The sequence below is a fragment of the Labrus mixtus genome, chromosome 5 (assembly GCF_963584025.1).
Source record: "Labrus mixtus chromosome 5, fLabMix1.1, whole genome shotgun sequence".
In the NCBI taxonomy this organism is placed as follows: Eukaryota; Metazoa; Chordata; class Actinopteri; order Labriformes; family Labridae; genus Labrus; species Labrus mixtus.
Window position 1 is genome coordinate 28,713,767 of NC_083616.1, and position 18,845 is coordinate 28,732,611.

At 40.9% G+C, this 18,845-nt stretch overlaps 3 protein-coding genes across 6 annotated transcripts in view; 1 reads left to right on the top strand and 2 right to left on the bottom strand.

The window, feature by feature from the left end:
- agtpbp1 (ATP/GTP binding carboxypeptidase 1) overlaps positions 1 to 1,293 on the bottom strand; it is a 36,222-nt gene extending 34,929 nt beyond the window's left edge. For all 3 annotated transcript variants that reach the window (XR_009673138.1, XM_061038876.1, XM_061038875.1), the window contains exon 1: positions 1,191 to 1,293. The gene's annotated coding sequence lies outside the window, so the exon portion shown is untranslated. The remainder of the gene's footprint in view (positions 1 to 1,190) is intronic.
- A 207-nt stretch (positions 1,294 to 1,500) lies between these two features.
- Positions 1,501 to 13,656, top strand: naa35 (N-alpha-acetyltransferase 35, NatC auxiliary subunit). 2 transcript variants are annotated; one of them, XM_061038859.1, is made up of 23 exons: positions 1,501 to 1,652; positions 3,644 to 3,772; positions 3,908 to 3,941; positions 4,206 to 4,320; positions 4,692 to 4,766; positions 4,948 to 5,115; positions 6,101 to 6,167; positions 6,260 to 6,303; positions 6,392 to 6,442; positions 7,111 to 7,194; positions 7,322 to 7,436; positions 7,826 to 8,004; positions 8,201 to 8,260; positions 8,434 to 8,540; positions 9,695 to 9,761; positions 10,088 to 10,186; positions 10,513 to 10,691; positions 10,825 to 10,961; positions 11,669 to 11,736; positions 11,817 to 11,957; positions 12,358 to 12,480; positions 12,672 to 12,752; positions 12,924 to 13,656. In XM_061038859.1, the coding sequence occupies exons 2-23, from the start codon at positions 3,652 to 3,654 to the stop codon at positions 12,981 to 12,983; spliced, it is 2,175 nt and encodes a 724-aa protein (XP_060894842.1). In that variant the 5' UTR covers positions 1,501 to 1,652; positions 3,644 to 3,651; the 3' UTR covers positions 12,984 to 13,656. The 2 variants fall into 2 exon arrangements, with proteins under 2 accessions (XP_060894842.1, XP_060894843.1); XM_061038860.1 differs by having other exon boundaries at positions 1,521 to 1,652; positions 3,647 to 3,772.
- A 585-nt stretch (positions 13,657 to 14,241) lies between these two features.
- On the bottom strand, positions 14,242 to 18,114 carry LOC132974672 (trypsin-1-like). Its single transcript, XM_061038894.1, has 5 exons — positions 17,985 to 18,114; positions 17,056 to 17,218; positions 15,232 to 15,503; positions 14,576 to 14,721; positions 14,242 to 14,480 (listed from the first exon to the last, which is right to left on the bottom strand). Exons 1-5 carry the CDS (start codon positions 18,019 to 18,021, stop codon positions 14,322 to 14,324), a joined length of 777 nt encoding a protein of 258 aa, XP_060894877.1. The 5' UTR covers positions 18,022 to 18,114; the 3' UTR covers positions 14,242 to 14,321.
- Between the last annotated feature and the right edge of the window lie 731 nt (positions 18,115 to 18,845).

The following is an 18,845-nucleotide window of genomic DNA, read 5'->3' on the forward strand; positions in this document are numbered from 1 at the left end:
AAACACAGATAAGACCAAAACCTATAAGGACAAAATGATAAAACATCATACAGCTAGAGCACCTGGATCCAGCTGCAGTTCACATATAATATTGCATTTCCACAGGTCTAAGAGTTAGCAGTGCAGTGAGGACAGAAGCATTTATGAGTTGAGATAAGATGAGTCATAAAAAATGCTGCTGCTGCTGCTTCTTTAACACACTGCTTATAGCAAGGTTATACATTTAATTTAACATTTAAACTTTTAAACTTTAGCCTGAGCTGCATATATCAAACTGTATATTTGCACACTTGACTGCTTTTTTATAATAATTATTTATTTATCTATCATACTACGCACTGGCAGAGCTAGTATTTTGTACTGTTATCTATGAGTAACAGCTACTTATGCACATGGACCATCCATACCACTTTTTTATCCTGGCTATGTATTGTGGGCTCATGTTTTTTGTATGAGTGGGATATGTATGTATATATGTGTTGTGTTGTGTGTTTGTATGTATGCTGGCTGCTGGAACACCTAAATTTCCCTGCTGGGATGAATAAAGTATATCTTATCTTATATTCAAATATATAATTCCATTACTAGACATTTTGCCTGATCTTTACCCCTTAATCATGCTTTTCCAAACCTCACTGAGTCACACTGCAAAGCCCTTTATTTCCTCTTAAGAGACAGGCACAGCTGGGAAAACACACCTGAATACCTGAGGTCATGCTCTGGTATGTGTGGGTCGAGGAGGAGCATAGATGTTGTTTGAAGCCTTTGTTTAGGGTAATCTATTTGAAGCTTTTTGCAAAAACAGATCGGATGTAAGGGGACAGTTGATGGCCTGGCCACAACAACCTGATTTAGCTGCACTAAACCACAACCAAAACACATTTTTAGAAAATATCACATGCTCATATTTTTTTGTCAGAATACTACTCGGCTCGGGAGTTGATGTTAATCATCATTTAAAGGCCATTTATAGCTTAAACTATACGTTTAAAGTAAGAAGACCAAGAACAGGCTGCTGTCTGCTGCACCTGCTGGACTAGTCAGTCATTGACGGCCGCCTGTCTGCGACAGCGGGGCTAGCTAACGGGGCAATCTGCTAACAATAATCCTAAATACAGAGCGAACAGGCCATGTTAGCCTCATAAATGAACCTGCGTTGTGCTTAATATAATAAAAAAGATTTTACAAACCTGTACAGGAAAGGAACTGTAGGACCAATTCCGAATAAAGGAGGACCGCTGCTGTGTGTGTGTGAGCGTTGCTTGCAGCGCCCTGATGATGTTGTGATGAGACGACGAGCCCAAACTGTCAAAGGGGGGGTTTGTGTGGAAACAACGCGAGAGTACGACAACGCGAGAGTACGATTATCTGCGTGATTTAGGCATAGACTGTAAAAATAAGGTTTTAGGTTTTATGACACTGCATGGAAAGCTCTCAAATGAGGTTCCCCCACAACCATTACAAAAAATACACTAAAACATTTGTTTTTATTGTAAGTTACCAGCTGCACTTTTGAGGCTTTTAACTTCATGACAAGGCAAGGACTACAATTACCGAAAAGGACGCTGGCCTATGACGTGTAATTTCTGCGCCTATCATTTCAGTCTTTGAGGATATCTTTATTAGCTTCATGGTTGGTACGAGTTTCTAAGGTATGTGCTTATTTACAATTAATGTAAAGCTTTCCCGTGATGTTTTTCTCATGGATATGCCCTTTTAGATGAACTTCATTCAGGATTCGTTCAAAGGAAACATCTATTGTTGGCAACATTAGCTCTTTTAGCTAAACGTTTGTCCTAGCTGCTGTAACATTAGTGATGGTTAGCTTCACTTGTTTGCATCTCTCGCTTTAATAAATCCTCTCAGAAACCTCCCTCCCTCTAACTGTTAAGGTGCAGTATGTGTTTTTGTTGTCGTATTTAAGCAGTAAAGATATAATATGTTAAATAAGCTGACAGGCTTTTATTCTTCTTATCTTCTGTTAGAAATACATTAAGAATATCTGATAGATAAGTCATCATCATGATTTAAATATTACTTCACAAATCGGTTAAAGATGAATAAATGAGTCATAAAGAGATGGGTGTGGGGTGGTCACTGTACACACATTCTTATGGTTTAAAAGGTTGAGGTTTTCGGCTGCAGTCAGGTATAATAAAATACATTTTTAGGCTAAAACATGAAGTTAATCCTCTGCTGTTGACCCCAAACAATTCAGTGTGTCGTGTCATCCAGGGGTCGAATATATAAGTGTTAACATGACTGTTTACAAAATGCCTTTGTAAACACACACACACACACACACACACACACACACACATTAATCCGTGTCCTTGTCTTTGTCCTTATGTCTCCTGTATTTGACGTGTTCTTTATTCTGATTTGTGTGTATTTGTAACTTAAGGCCTAACCAGGGACATGGGGGGGTTTGCAAATCAGTCTTGACTAGAAACCTGTATGCATGGCATCTATTTTATATTTTATATGAAACAATGTACAATGTATTTGTCCCTGCTCAATAAACTTCAAAATAACAGAAATAAATAAATAAAACACAGTTTAAGATGAATACAGTTATACAAACGTATGACCAAGAAATGTCTGTTGGATTACATTTTGTATTTATTCATTTATTTATTTCAATCATCACAAAACATATTGAAGGAGAACGATAACCCTCATTTACAATTACATCCAAAAAAAAGAGCAGATACAAATAAAATCAGGTAGAAGACTTCAGGTAGAAATAAAAAAAAGACAACAAAGACTCACATTAAGAATCACATTAAGAATCACATTAAGAGGTAAGGACAATATGGAGACAATACAACTAGTTTAAAATAAAAATACTAAAAGCCAAAACAGCTTAAATCAATAAGATCAGCAATTAAAACTCTGAATTGGCTCAATGCGGTCAGTTTAAAATGTTTTTGGAGCACAATCAAAAAACATTTTAACTTCAGGATTTGGATGTCGTCAGCGTCAGGTAATGTCTGAGCTGAATGCTGAGGAGCTAAGAGTCAAAGTGTCTGCTGACACAGCGATTTCTGCCCTTTTTTAATTAAAAAAATACATTTAGAAACTTATGAGCGTCTGAAATAGTTGATCATTAATCTGCCTAACAGCTCATCGTGTCTGCTCTGAAGAACAATAATAAAAGAAAAATAGTTAGGGTTTATTTATATTGACAGATACATCCCATACTGCTGCAAAGAAAAACAATCTACATTTGATTTGATATTGTACAGAATCCCTGTGAGGACATTCATCCATACATTTCATTTTACTCTGTTTCCTTAAAATAACAAGAAAAGTGTGGTTGTTTTCTTGACATCTTGACTTATTTATCTTGTTTTCTCTTAATAGAAACTCTGGTTTTCCCGTCATAACAAGTCACTTACAGCTGTGTTCTCTGGATCTCCAGAAATGACCTCGTTATCACGGGAACACCAGAGTTATTATCTCGAGATGATGACAGAAATGAGTCCTGATCACAGGAAATAGAAGTATAAATAAAATGTATGGATGTTCGTCAGCTTAGGGCTTCTGTAAGATTGTTCTGCTAGACCATGCTTATGTTTAGGAGGTTGATATGTTGTGATATATATTTTAAAACCCTTTGTACTAACTTTATTTTCTTTAGTAGTAACCATGGTGATGAAGTCAGCCATCGAAGACGATGATGCTGGCTGGGGACTCGGCATCCCTGAAAAAATGAAGAACAATGCCAACTGGGTCGATATCACACATGAATTCAAGGGAGCATGCAAAGGTACGGACTCTTCCAGTCACTGTGTGTGCGTGCGTGTGCGCGTGTGTGTGTGTGAGTCATCGCTGTGTGCTGATGACGGGAACTGATGCGTTTCTTCTTTTTCTCTTTTCTCGTCCTCATCTTATATTTATGCAGAGTTGAACCTCGGAGAGTTGCTTCATGACAAACTGTGAGTAAGGCGTACTGCTTCTTGCAGACTCATGCTGTTAGGGATCAGTTTTATGTCCCATTGTCTAAAAACAGATTTACAAACATTTATAAGAAAGGAATACCTCAAAACATTTTTATTTTGTCTGTTGGAAAACCCACATTTTCAAATCAAACCTCCTGATAATCTGCATCAGCTTTTACATCAGTTCACAGATGTTGTCATGTGCACTTATGAAACCTTTGTGAAAACAATAAAGACACTAACATACGGCTATGGTGGCAGGTTCGGCCTGTTTGAGGCCATGTCAGCCATAGAGATGATGGATCCCAAGATGGACGCAGGAATGATCGGAAACCAGGTCAACAGGAAAGTGCTCAACTTTGAACAAGCCATCAAGGTATAGTTCTGCAAAACTCAGATTCATCTTCAATAAGTTCAGGAAACTGTCCAACTGAATACAGATGTCGACGTTTTAGCTCGGCTGTTTGAACAACTGACTCCCAGATATGACTCATAGATGTTTCTATTTTAATCCAACATTTTGTGTTTTGTAATTTGTCTCTGTTTGTATTTCCGTCTGTAAATTTGTGTTTTTGCTGCGGCCTGTCTTGGCCAGGTCTCCCTTGAAAAAGAGGTTTTTAATCACAATGGGACCAACCATGTCTTACTTTAAATCCCAAACTCTGGATGCAAAGTCGACTAAAGTAAACATTTCCTTTAACCGCCTGGTTCATCATTATTTCTATACATTCTGTGTGTTAAACTCAGGAGGGTGCCATCAAGGTGAAAGATCTAAGTCTTCCTGAACTCATAGGTATCATCGACACGTGTTTCTGCTGTTTGGTGAGTTTGTCTTCCTCACACAGATTCACACAGAGTTGTTTCCTTTCACATGTATTTAGAATTGCTGCTATTTCTAATTTCTTTTTCTGAACTGACGACAGAAAAAATTAAAAACATTACAAGTCTTAGTAAGAAATGCAACAGCACTCAAGTGAGCATGTTTGTGTGTGTGTGTTGTTAGATCACATGGCTGGAGGGTCACTCCCTGGCTCAGACTGTGTTCACCTGTTTGTACGTCCATAACCCCGACATGATCGAGGAGCCGTCTCTCAAAGCCTTCGCCCTGGGCATCCTGAAGGTGTGTGACATCGCCCGGGAGAAAGTCAACAAGGCTGCAGTGTTTGAGGAGGTAAGCGGCTCTCTGAAGTCTGCCGGGAGACATTTTTCACATCGCTTCTTTGTACATTCATGTTGATTCAGCGACTGCGTAATAAAAGTGTCCCAGTCTGTGAGTTCACATTGTGTTCTGGCGTTGCGGAAGCGGGAGCTCCACATAGACACACACACTCAGCACACACAGCGCTGCACTCCAATGTGTAACGCCTCTGTTACTACCTCCAAAGGTGGTACAGCGGTGGGATCACTTTGTTCCCTCCATTCCACCTCCCCGACATTCAGACTGAAGGCGAAATGTCACAGGGACGTACATAATGCGGCTTGAAACGCCAGTCTGAAAAGGGCGTGCGTGCGTGCGTGCGTGCGTGCGTGCGTGCGTGCGTGCGTGCGTGCGTGCGTGCCTGTGTGTCTGTGTCTGTCTGTGTGTGTGTGTCCGTTATTTCTAAACCCGTTTCTTCTGGTTCAGGTAATCAATTTATCATCGGTGTTGTAGTGGCAATGTAACAACCAAAAAGGCCACTGGAGGGCGCTTGACGTCATTTCCAACTCATGGTGTAACTCATTAATAACAATCGGTCCTTCTAAAAAAAACACCTTTTATAAGGCCGGGTGTATAGCGAACTACGTTGGGTAAAAAAAAGCTTGTATAAAAAAAAACACAACACTAAACACCAGAGGACCCCAAAGAACGGTTGAAAAACTGTGTGGCTTCTTCTGATTCCTGATTCCCCCCGGCCATTTTCTGTACATGTGTCTCCCTTTTCTCACTGCCTGTGACTGTGATCACCGCCCGTGCCCAGGTGTGCGGGTGATGTAGCAGCAGAAACAATTTGTGCAATGTTTAACTGACTTAACACACACACACACCACATCACACCTCAAATCTGAGACAGCAGGTGTTTTATCCCGGGCCTCAGTTGTTTAAAAAGGGGCTACAAAGAATTCAGTGTCATATATTTCTACATGTAGGATGATTGATCTTTTCCTTTTGTGTGTAGGAGGACTTCCAGGCCATGACCTATGGCTTCAAGATGGCAAATAATGTGACAGACCTGCGTGTGACAGGTACAGGAACTCTCTCTATCTCGATCATCTCATCCTCAGCTTTACTTCAGAACAGCTGACGTCACCTCTCTGTCATTTGTTCATCCTTCCAGGCATGCTGAAAGACGTGGAGGATGAGTTACAGAGGAAAGTGAAGGTATTTGTTGTTGGTCATGATTTTTTATTCCTGATTATAAAATACTGAGTGTTACATTGTTTGACGGTGTCTCTTGTCACCGCCTCAGAGCACCCGCAGTCGACAGGGTGAGCAGCGGAACCCCGAGGTCGAGATGGAGGTAAAGTCCCTCGTGTCTTTAGAGAAAGTGATTTAGATCAGTGGTTCTCAACTCGTCTAGCTTCAGGACCCACGACCAACTCCTCCCTGAAAGATCGCGAGCCAAATTTCTGATATTTTTTCAACCAATCAGTTTGAAAAATTCTGCCGTTTTCTTTTGCAGTTTCTGTCAACTGTTTTGTACCACGGACGATGCAAAACATGACGCTGACAGACTGTTTGAGTCTTTTTCCAGGGACATGCTCACAACCCAATGAAAACAGCTCCACGACCCACCAGTGGACAACCACTGATTTAGATCATGTGAAAGTAACAAATCAGATCGTCACTAAGCCCTTTTCTTCATCTAGTGCCCGACGTTTGATCCACAAACTAAACCTTGATCCCTCCTTCACATTCTTTGCCCATTATATTTGTATTTCCCCTCCGCTGTCTATCAGTAGTGGGAGACTCACATAACCTCCGGAGACTCTTCTCTGGAATTCCCAGCTGTTATAACAAGCAGTTATAATAATAATAATGAAGAAGACGAAAGCCAAAAATCAGACCCAAACATGGACTGAACAAAAAATGTTTCTGCTGCGAGCTTTCAAAGATTAGGTGTATTAATAACTTTCTTAATGTACATGTGATCCTGTTTAATGTTTAACTGGTGTGGTTTTTTTCCAGCATCAGCAGTTTTTGGCTCTTTTCAATAGAATCAAGTTCACACGCCTTCTGCTGACTGCACTGATCACCTTCACCAAGAAAGAGGTAAAACACATACAGTACAGTACGAGAAGACGATGACAACATCAGTTTAAAAATGTTCCTTTGTATGTTATATAGATGATTTTTATCCATCCTTTTTCTTCTTTGTTGTGATTTTCTCTCTTTTCAGACCAGCTCAGTGGGAGAGGCCCAGAAGCTCGTGGTTCAGGCGGCTGACCTCTTATCAGCCATCCATTCAAGCATTCAGCACGGCATCCAATCACAGAACGACACCACTAAAGGAGGTAATGTAGGCGCCTACCCCATCACACACATGGAGGTTCAGATTGGACAATCGTCAGGACCGCAATCACACAAAATGAAAACGATCAAAAGTGCTGTGAAATGCGTGTATTCTTGAAGCGGTCATAAATGTTTGATACTTCCAATCTTTTCCATATTTCATGTTTTGAAATAATTTAATCTCCTCTATTTTAGTGATCAATAGGATCTAAAAGTACCAAGCTTAAAAAAAAAAACTTCACATTTTCATTCATAATTTTAACCAACATATCTGGTAGAATAAGAAGTCGATTTTCATCCCGCTCCATCCTTAAAATTTCATTTGACATAGATTTTTTTAATCCCAAACTGTTACTTGAATAACCTTTTTCTTCTTCTGTGTACTCTGCAGATCACCCCATCATGATGGGCTTCGAGCCCCTCGTAAATCAGAGACTGCTGCCCCCTACCTTCCCCCGCTACGCAAAGATCATTAAGAGGGAGGACATGGTGGCCTACTTTGGGAAACTTATAGAACGCATCAAGACGGTCTGCGACGTGATCAACACCACCAACCTGCACGGCATTCTGGTAAACTCAATGTTTTGAAGACCTGTGGGTTCAAACTCTGAACCAGAAACCTTCAATGAGCAGGTGTTGCTGAACAATTAGAAAACAATGTAAAAAAAAACTGCAGTTCGTTTAATCGCTTTTACATCTTTTTGGTCGTTCTAAATGATAACGGTGTAAAGTGACATTATGAATCTGGTGTTTGTGGTGTTACCAGGACTTCTTCTGTGAGTTCAGTGAACAGTCTCCCTGTGTGCTCTCCAGATCTCTTCTTCAGGTGAGTTCATAATGGCTGCTCATATTTTAAAGGGTCACCACATGTCACACTAAGTACGACTTTTAGATGATAACATATCGTTAAGTAATAAACAATTATTTATCATTTTAAAACCTGTTGTATGAGAGCTTGACATGTCCCCCCCCCCCCCCCCCCCCCCCCCCCACATGCAGACGACGTTCCTGATAGATAATAAGAAAGTGTTTGGGACCCACCTGATGCAGGACATGATTAAAGATGCTCTGAGGTACTTTGTCAGCCCCCCTGTTCTCTCCTACAAGTAAGTATGTCATTAATCAAACAGTTTAAACATTAACTTGTGAATCACTTCACTCCACATTTTTATGTCAAATAATCTAAAGCTGCTGTCAGGAAGTTTCTGTTTTATGTCTGTTTTTGAAGCCCCCCAGTGGAAGGGGTTTGTCTTCTCGTTTTGCTGATTTTGTTCTGTACATTTGAGGAAGTCTCACAACCTCACCCTGCTTTCATCATATGTTAAATGTATCACTCATTGTGAGATTTTGCTGTTGATAAAGTCTAAAAAAGGTTGATCCTGCAGGGTTCTGTTCATCACTTAGTCTGACATCTACTGATTAAAAATCATTTCATAGATGTAATCGATCGTCATGCTGATCGTCTCCTTTGCTCTTGCAGCTCATAAAGAGGAAACAGTATTCATTCCCAGTCTGTTTCATAACCAGTTTAAACTCTAAACAGGAGCTTCAAGTTGATTAGGAGCGGTCTCTGACTCTGCCTGTTAGAGCTGCAATCTCTGGAATCATCTGATTGTGATTCCAGATGAGCTGACTTGAGATGTTCAAGCATTTTTTTGTCTTGACTGTTATTTAATGTCTGTTTTTTGATAATCTTTTTTTTAAACATTGCTGTACATATATAAACAACACAACTTCAGAAGGTCAACACTTTTAATTTTTTATATTCAGGTCTAATTACAGATTTTCTTTTTCCTCAACTGTTTATAGGTTCTTGTTTAAATTGCACTTATATTTTTATCACTGCACGGGTTGTGTCTATTTTTAATTGCACAGTTTAAGTTTGTTTCATCTAGGGGGATTCTTTAAATCTTTTTTTTCGGGTTAATATATATGTATGGGAGGGGGGCGTCGGTTTTGTGGTTTCATTTGTAACAAATGTTTCATGTCGTGTCTTTGTAACCTGCTACTGAATGCTTTGAATTTCCCTCGGCATCAATAAAGTATCTATCCATCTATCTATCTATCTATCTATCTGTCTCTCTCTCTATCCATCTCTCTATCTATCTGTCTCTCTCTCTATCTATCTATCTATCTATATATCTATATATCTATCTATATATCTATCTGTCTCTCTCTCTATCTATCTATCTGTCTATCTATCTATCTATCTGTCTCTCTCTCTATCTATCTATCTATCTATCTTTCTTTCCTTCCCCAGGTGTTGTCTGTTCAACAACCACCAGGCCAAGGACTACATCGACTCCTTTGTGACACACTGCTCCCGGGTATGTTACTTTTACTCTGCCGGGCTATCGTACCTGTATATCTGGTGCACTCTCATTCCTTTTACAGGCTTAACAAACTGAACTGGCTGCTTATTGTGCAGCATAAATGTGTTTTAATTTGCTGAATTAGAGTGAAAAGTTTAGGAGGAGAGAGAGTTTGATTAGAGGTGTGGTATCAGATGAGATTGACCAATGACAGGAGTTTTTATTTGACTTCTGCCGTTTTGATGTTTTGGATGTTACACTCAGGGCTGATCTATCATTAGCCCTGAACACAAATGTTTAAGTGCTGAAGGTATTCAGTTATGTGTGTTTTCTCCTTTCAGCCATTCTGCAGTCTGATCCAGATCCACGGACACAACCGAGCTCGGCAGAGAGACAAGCTGGGTCACATTCTGGAGGAGTTTGCCACGCTGCAGGATGAGGTCATCTGCAGCTTTTTAAAGATTTATTTTTTGGGGGCTTTTTGTGCCTTTAATGGAGAGATAGGACAGTGGATAGAGTCGGAAATCAGAGAGAGAGAGTGGGGAATGACATGCGGGAAAGAAGCCACAGGTGGGATTTGAACCCGGGCCGCCCGCTTGAGACGACAGCCTCCATACATGGGGGGCGCACACTAACCACTGCGCCACATCTGCAGCTTTTTAAATATTTTAGCACAATTCTTGTTGATTTGGTTCGACCCCTATGAGTGATCTTGTTGTTAAAAACTTAAAACACATCGACTAAACCCTCCCTTTGTGCTCTGCAGGCGGAGAAGGTGGATGCAGCGCTTCACAGCCTGCTGATGAAACTTGAGCCTCAGCGACAGCATCTGGCCTGTCTCGGCACCTGGATCCTCTACCACAACCTGAGAATCATGATCCAGTACCTGCTCAGTGGCTTTGAACTGGAGCTGTACAGCATGCACGAGTACTATTACATCTACTGGTGAGAGCATGAACACCGTCTTCTCTGTTGGTCGGCACAGACGCACAGTGAAGGCAGATTAGAATGAAAATCCCTCCACGGTATCTTTTTGTTAATCTATGAATGAACGTGTGTTTTTTGATTTTCACCGCAGGTACCTGTCAGAGTTCCTGTACGCGTGGCTGATGTCCACTCTGAGCCGGGCTGACTCGTCTCAGATGGCAGAGGAGCGGATCATGGAGGAGCAGCTGAAAGGACGCAGCAGCAAAAAGACAAAGAAGAAGAAAAAAGGTACGCACTTTGGGAGTGTCTGCAGCTGAAGTGGAGGATGTGCACACCGTAGCCCTTTTACACATGCACAATAACAGCATGTCCTTAAAGGGGACATATTGTGAAAAATCCACTTCCACAGTGTTTTTGAACATTTATTTGGGTAACCTGAGAGTCTACTGACCCACAAAATGTGAAATAAATCCATCCAGTCCTTTGTTTGTGGTCTGCATAAGTCTGACAACACAGAGAAAAATGCTCCGTTTCAAATTTGCTCTCCTTGTGATGTCACAGTGGGATTCTGGTAAAAAAAAAATCCCCTCCCCTCCCCTGGTATCTCCACCCATGGAATCCACCCCCAGCCTAGACCAAAACTTTTGCTCAGGTCCGCCATTTTTATTCTCACTACAGAGGAGTGATGTCTACCGGGAAAACTCAGGGGGGGTCATTACATTTAAAGAGACACACACACCAAAACGGAGCGTTCTGAGAGAGCTGGTTTGTACAGGGTCACAAACCTCCTCTGGTGCTTGATTCATGTTATATTTTGACCAAAGCACAGCACAGATGTTTTATTTAGACCACAGGGGGACTGTTTGAAATGGTGGAGAAGGGGGATAATATGTCCTCTTTAAATGTAGAGTTTACACATGCACCATGACAACATGTCTTCAAATGTAGAGTTGTAATCTCTCTGGCCTAATGACATGTTTTGGTTTCCTCTGCAGTTCGCCCTCTCGGCAAGGAAATAACAATGAGTCAAGCATACCAGAACATGTGTGCCGGCATGTACAAGGTAGGACGTCGGTGTTGATGTGCTTTTGGACCTCCCCTGCACGCGGCTGTATCATGCATCCTCTACTTCTCTCTCCTCAGACGATGGTCGCTTTGGATATGGACGGGAAGGTGCGTAAGCCTCAGTTTGAGTTGGACAGTGAGCAGGTCCGCTACGAGCATCGCTTCGCCCCCTTTAACAGCGTGGTCACCCCCCCACCTGTGCACTACATCCAGTTCAAGGTACTATAGCAGACTCTTTAGATTTTCTCTTTGTTTCTCCTCAACTCTTGACTTATCTTGATTTCTCTCCATCAAATTGCAACCACATGGGGCGCTGGTGGCACAGTGGTTAGTGTGTATGTAATGTACGGAGGCTGTAGTCTTCCAAGCGGGCGGCCCGGGTTCAAATCCAGCCTGTGGCTCCTTTCCCGCATGTCATTCCCCACTCTCTCTCTCTCTCTCTGATTTCCACCTCTATCCTCTGTCCTGTCTCTCCATTAAAGACACAAGAAGGCCAAAAATAAATCTTAAGAAAAATAAAATAAAATTACAACCACATTTTATTTGAATTCCTTTTTAGTCAGACTTAACCCCTTAATGCCCCTGCCCTCTCTGACTGTGCCCCTCTTGCCCTTTGCAGGAGATGTCTGATCTGAAGAAGTACAATCCTCCGCCAGGCTCTGCTGACCTCTACCTGGCCGCCAGCAAACACTTCCAACAGGCTAAACTCATCCTAGAAAATGTGCCCAGCCCGGACCCCGAGGTCAGGAACTTAACTTTTGTAAAAGCCCGCCTAAAGAGAATTTATTTCAGTCCTCAGATCTGCATCAATTTCTTATTAAAATGATCTAATTTAAAGCATTGAAACATCACTCGTAAGCACAGCAGCCTCTGCTTCACAATGCTTTAATAATTTTTTTTACCAGCTAATAACGATTTAATAACTGATTGCAGGTGAACCGTATACTGAAAGTGGCCAAGCCCAACATCGTAGTCACCAAGCTCCTGGCAGGAGGGCACAAGAAGGACACAAAGGTAACCCCAAAAATCACTCATTCCCTGGATTATCGTCAGGTTGTGTTGTCATGGTTACTACGAAATTAGGTTTGATTCAGCAGTCAAAATAGCTGCCACAGTGATCGGTTAATCCAAACGTTGTATTAGCCTTTCAACATTGAAATAAAATGCCATTTTCTGCCTCCCAAGGTGCTCCCAGAATTTGACTTCTCAGCCCACAAGTATTTTCCTGTCGTCAAGATTCTCTGATTCTGCTCCGAGAGTCATCACAGAGACCCCGTCAAGCTGCAAAGACCACACCCTCACCTGTGTACGTGTGCAAATCCCCCTCATCCAGTCCATGTGTGGACTCTGACTTTGCGTGGTAAAGAAGAAAAAAGAAGGAGAGTCTGACACACCCTGTTCCCTTTTTTCAACCGAGAGATGTGACAAAGAAACCAGAGAATCACAAGTGGACCTGAACGAGTGACAACACTCACATCTGTTTGTTTGTCTCTGTGTGTGTGTGTGTGTGTGTGTGTGTGTGTGTGTGTGTGTGTGTGTGTGTGTGTGTGTGTGTGTGTGTGTGTGTGTGTGTGTGTGTGTGTGTGTGTGTGTGTGTGTGTGTGTGTGTGTGTGTGTGTGTGTGTGTGTGTGTGTGTGTGTGTGTGTGTGTGTGTGTGTGTGTGTGTGTGTGTGTGTGTGTGTGTGTGTGTGTGTGTGTGTGTGTGTGTGTGTGTCTGCCTGTGTGCAAGTTAAAGACGCGTCGAGGTGCTTTTGTACAAAGAACTGTCCTGTGAGAACTTTTATATGCTGCCTTCAGAATTTGAACATCTTGAAAAAGTATGGCTGTAATGGAAACAGGTGCATATCATTCAATCATATGAGATCTTTCAATGTATTTATGTGCTTATCTGAATAAAAATGATGAGTCTGAAATGTCTACAGTGTCTTGTCATACCTCGTTATTTGTATTGGAAGACCCCCTGCAGTGCGTTACGTTCACATGTTACTAGGAGGTGTGGTGTTCATTAACCTGGGGGAGGGGCTACTGCCCTTTGTGATGTCATGAAGGGAAAACTGGGCACACATTTTCTGAAAAATGAAGCAGGCAAAAGACAGAGAGGATGGACTTTTCTCATAATGAAGGTGTTTGTAGACAGAATAGGGATGCAAGTTAGTGTTAGAAAAACATATTAAAGAGGACATATTATCCACCTCCACCTTTTCAAACAGTCCCCCTGTGGTCTAAAATGAAACACCTGTGCTGTGCTTTGTTCAAAATATAACATGAATCAAGCACCAGAGTAGGTTTGTGACCCTGTACAAACCAGCTCTCTCAGAACGCTCCGTTTTGGTGTGTGTGTCTCTTTAAATGCAATGAGCATTTATTCTCAATTTGTCGTTGGGCTGAACTCTTGACCCTTTGCAAGTTTAAGACCAGAATTGAAAAGGCGTGAAAGCTTTTTGCATATCAGACAGTTGACATTCAAATGTTTGGTAAACACAAGAAAGACTTCACATGAGCTTTGAGAGACCACATCGCTTTAATTAAAAAGGAAAATGAAATGACATACATTTAGTCATTTTTATGGTGATATCTCATCATTAATGCGAGTGTTCGTTTTCCTTCATGGTTTTTTCAATCCACTCCTTGTAGTGGCAGATATCCATCATTACGATGGGGTTTGCACACTTATCAGTCGGGTTGCTGACAATGATCCCGTGTAAATGGCCTTCATACACCACAGCGGAACCCGAATCGCCCTGCAGGAGAGAAAGCGCAGGACTTTTTAAATATGTCAAGTTACAATCAGACTTTTGATGGATAAGACTTTTAAAAGTATAAGCAGTTTTCTTACATAGCAGGACTTCACTCCAGATTCATAGGCACACATGGTGTTGGTTTCATCGCTGTGGAATTGGTTATCAGGCTTATCATTCTCGCCACATGCGGCCATTAATGTGTCGGCACACATCAACTTGCTGGAGCTGAACCATCCTTTCTCTGAGGGTTTAAAGGAACAGAATTAGAAAAGTGACTTTCACCTGTGAGTCTAGTAAAGGTGGGAAAAAATATTGATAACGTCGTGAGATGCAATTATCAAATCAGTTCAGCCGAATTTTGATAGGCCCACAACCGATTTTCACACTAATTTGACTCGCCACATTACTACGTCATGACTCATCACGGTGGCGTTTAGAAATATGAGTGAGGGTAACAGGGACAGAAGTGCATTGTGGGATAATGTCAGGCAGAGGTGAATAGAAGTTAAGAGATAGAGCGTGATAAAAAGGTGAAACTGAGACCAAATTAAAGTGATCAAGAAGTTGATCCTGAAATGTGACCGTTATTAAGGGCGTTTTATATTCTTCAGTCAATTAAGTGAAAATGTCTTGTTGTGACTTGTTGTGTCTTGTTGTGTTGTGTGTCGTATCATGTCATGTTGCAGGCTACTGTATCATGCCGTGTCTTGTTGTGTTGTGTCGTTTTGTATCATATCATTTTTTTTCTCACTTTTTCCCTCTTTGTCAGGTCCCAAGCCTCCAACCTGAACCGTTTTTGTCAGTTCTGGTCTAGTACACTCCCCAGCAGGAAGCTTCAGTGTGGGAAGTTTAGCTGAAGCCTTCTCAGTCAGCTTAATGAGCATGATGTCGTGGAGTTTCCCTTCCTCATCTTTGTCAAAGAAAAACTGCTGGTTGGTTTTTATGTCTTGCTTGTCTTTTACGAAAAACTTTTTGGAAAACAATGGTGCATCATAGTTAACGCCGAGCTTCACCTTCAGTTCCCTGCAAAACAGAAAAGTAACTTCAATAAAATAATTTAAACATCTTCCTTTTTCTTTTTGGCTGATTCAATGTAATATTGTTATTTTTTTAGACCTAATGTAGACTATGAAACAGAGTGTGTTCCTTGAAGGGCAGGTTTCATTTCATTTTAAGCGGCACTATTTTGTGCAAATCTTTAAACACTTTTTTAAAAAATATATTAATTGCTCTTGTTATGCCAAGTTTTGTATTACAATTTCAAGTCATTATGTTCCAGTATATATTTTTCTTAAATTGTTTGAATCTCGTTAAAAGTGCAAAATGCCAAGTTCAAATCACTCAAGTCGCCAAAAAAAAAAGTGGAGAAACTCCTCCACACTTTTATTTCCTCACGCCTCGACTGCTGTAAATCATGATACATCTGTCTCAGTAAAAAAAACAATCCACCACCTCCAAACAAGACAAAACACAGCAGCCCAGCTTTTAACAAGAATAAACAAATGTGTCCATATCGCAACATTTTTTTTAGTTTTCATCCTGGACCTTGGAACAGCCTGTTAAGCTCTGCCAGAGGATCTCAGACTGCAAACTGTTTTAGGGGGTTAAAGGCTTTATATGTGATTTTTCACACTTAAATGTAATATAAATCAAGTATATCCTCTGAAAATAACTCTGTGAGTCATGACTGTCTACAATGGGTGTAACACCCGAGTCCCACTGTCTGTGATGTTTTCAGAGTCCTATCTTCAGTTTGTTTACATCGCCGGACGGCCGGCTGACTCCTCCCCTCGTGTATAAAAGTTGTTTAATTGAGGGACTAGAGAAAAGAAGAATAACATACTGTACTCACTGCTTAACTGTGTTTCTAGATCACGCTCATTTCAGGTTAATTTACATGCAGAGTGAAGATACGAGCATAATAAAGATCGCTAGCATTAGCATGCTAACACAACAATGCAGCGCAAATTGTTTTGGTTTCATGCTGGTGCTCAAGGGCGACACCTGCTGGATCAAAAAATCGTATATAAAGTCTTTAAACGCTCAGAAACTATAGGAAGGGGCCTATAAAGTTATTAAAATCAACAGGCAGCCAGTGAAGGGATAGCATTTGTTGCCCATGGCAACAATAAACATGTGGTATCTAACGTATTTTAGTAGGCCTATTTTTTTGTATTTGTATTTATTTGCACAGTAAAGAAAAAAGACATCATCAACAAATAACAAAGAAGACAACATTCAGTGCAGAAAACTCAAAGAGATTATTTGAAGCCTCCACCTAAATAATGCTAAAATATCCAATTAAAAAACAACAACGAAACAAAACATAATTAAAATGCAGAACTAAAAAGGTTTTAGTTTTCAGAGCCCTCAGACTTCAGAACAGCCTGCCAGAGGAGATCAGACCTGCAGAGTCAGTCCCTCCTTTTATTACAGAAAGCTTTAACTCTGGGATTTTATTTTCAGTCTTTTATTCTATAAGTTTGCTTTTATTATCTGTTGTGAAGCTGTGTTGAAAAGTACACAAATAAAGTATTATTATTATTATGTGTGACACAGCGTTGATGTCTCTTACTGTTGTCCACAGTGGGCCGCAGTGAGGACCCAGAGAGTGTTGAGCAGGGTGCCCCCGCAGGTAGTCCCTTTTTGCTTGGCCGTGATCTCAACATGGTACTGCCGGTCCTTCTTACATTTCAGACTCCCGACAATCCTCTTCTCGATGGAAGCCAACGCGGCTCCTGACAGATGGAAGAAGAAAATAATTCTGTGTGAACGAGTCGAGTTCAAGCTCAGACATAAAGGATGAATGTCAAAGCAGTGACGTTAAAGACGGGCAAATGATGTGGAACACAGGGCAAACAGAGAGGTTTGTAGGGATACGTCTGAAAGAAAACAGTAACAGTAGTAAAAGAAAAAAAGAAGAGAGAATGGGGAGTTCATGTGTGTGCATGCTTGGATATCTATTTGCTTTATTTGACACTAGTTTGTGTAACGACTCGCGAGTGGGTATTTTGCATGAGAGTGATAAAAAAGTGAAAAGTAAATAAATCATCAAAAGCTAGAAGCGCCCCATGTGTGGAGGCTGTAGTCCTCCCAGGTTCATATCCGACCTGTGGCTCTTTTCCCGCATGTCATTCCCCATTCTCTCTCCCTCCCTGATTTCCATTCCTATCACTGTCCCCATTAAAGGCACAAAAAGACAAAAAATAAATCTTTAAACACATAAAATAATACACTACATATACTGTGTATACACATTTATATCCATGCATCCACATGAACATGTATACAGACAAAATGACCTAAACATCATCATTATGTGATTTACATAGAAATATATAACATGATATAAATATATAGAATGATTTAATAATAGGGAAAACATTCAGTTTTTCAACCTCTTATTTCTTCTTCACCTTTAAAGCAACTTTAATAAAAATGCATGCTGGAGAAAGTTGTAACAAATAAAAACATTATGGATAGAAGTTGATAGAAAACACTCACCAGCCGATAACAGAATGAAGACAGCGCAGAGCTTCATGGTTGTCCCTCCGATCACTTTGGGTGGTTGAGTCGCTGATGACTTGTCTTTTGATGGATTATATTCTGCTTTCCTCTCTGGGTATTTATACACAGGAGGTCTGAGACGTGAGGGAGGGGCAAGCAGGAGATAAAGGGCTGTGCATCATGTTCAGGGGAAAAAAAACCATTTGAACTGTACGAGGTCAGAGCACCTTTTATCTTAATGCAAATGTCTGTCTGTGTCAAGATATTTTAATTTTTTCAGAATATCTGTGTGAAAACTTTGCTGCATGTCAGCTTCCATATTTAGAACCATATTTAGCGCTGTGTTAGTGACTTCTGATGGTCTCAATACACAGCAGCCTCTACCAGCAGTGTGTGAAAATGTAGGTGTGACCTGTGGTGTAAAAACACTTTTGAGTATTCCGAAGACTAGAAAAGAAGTGAACAGTGAAATATCTTTTCTTTGCTCTCTTCTGAATCCTGAACACTGTTTTGATAACTCAATAGTAGTAAGAAACTTTATTTATTTTAGCCCATTTGATCTTTTTCTGTTTGTCATGGTTTGGAAACCTCTCTGAACCAGATCGTGAGGTGGGTCCAGTAAGCTGAGTCTGGAGACTTTGAACACCTGGCAGGTGGAGCAGGTAGAGCATGTGGAGCATGTGGAACATGTGGAGCGGATCACCAGCTCAGTCTTTAGAGATGAGTCCCCCTCCTCTGCATTTGTGAGTTTGAGCCTCTTCCTTCTGGACGAGAGACTTTTAGTTCCAAAGTGCAGAACGAAGGGCTCCCCATGTAAATTTACTACATGGGGAGTGAACTGTTAGACCATCTGCGCAC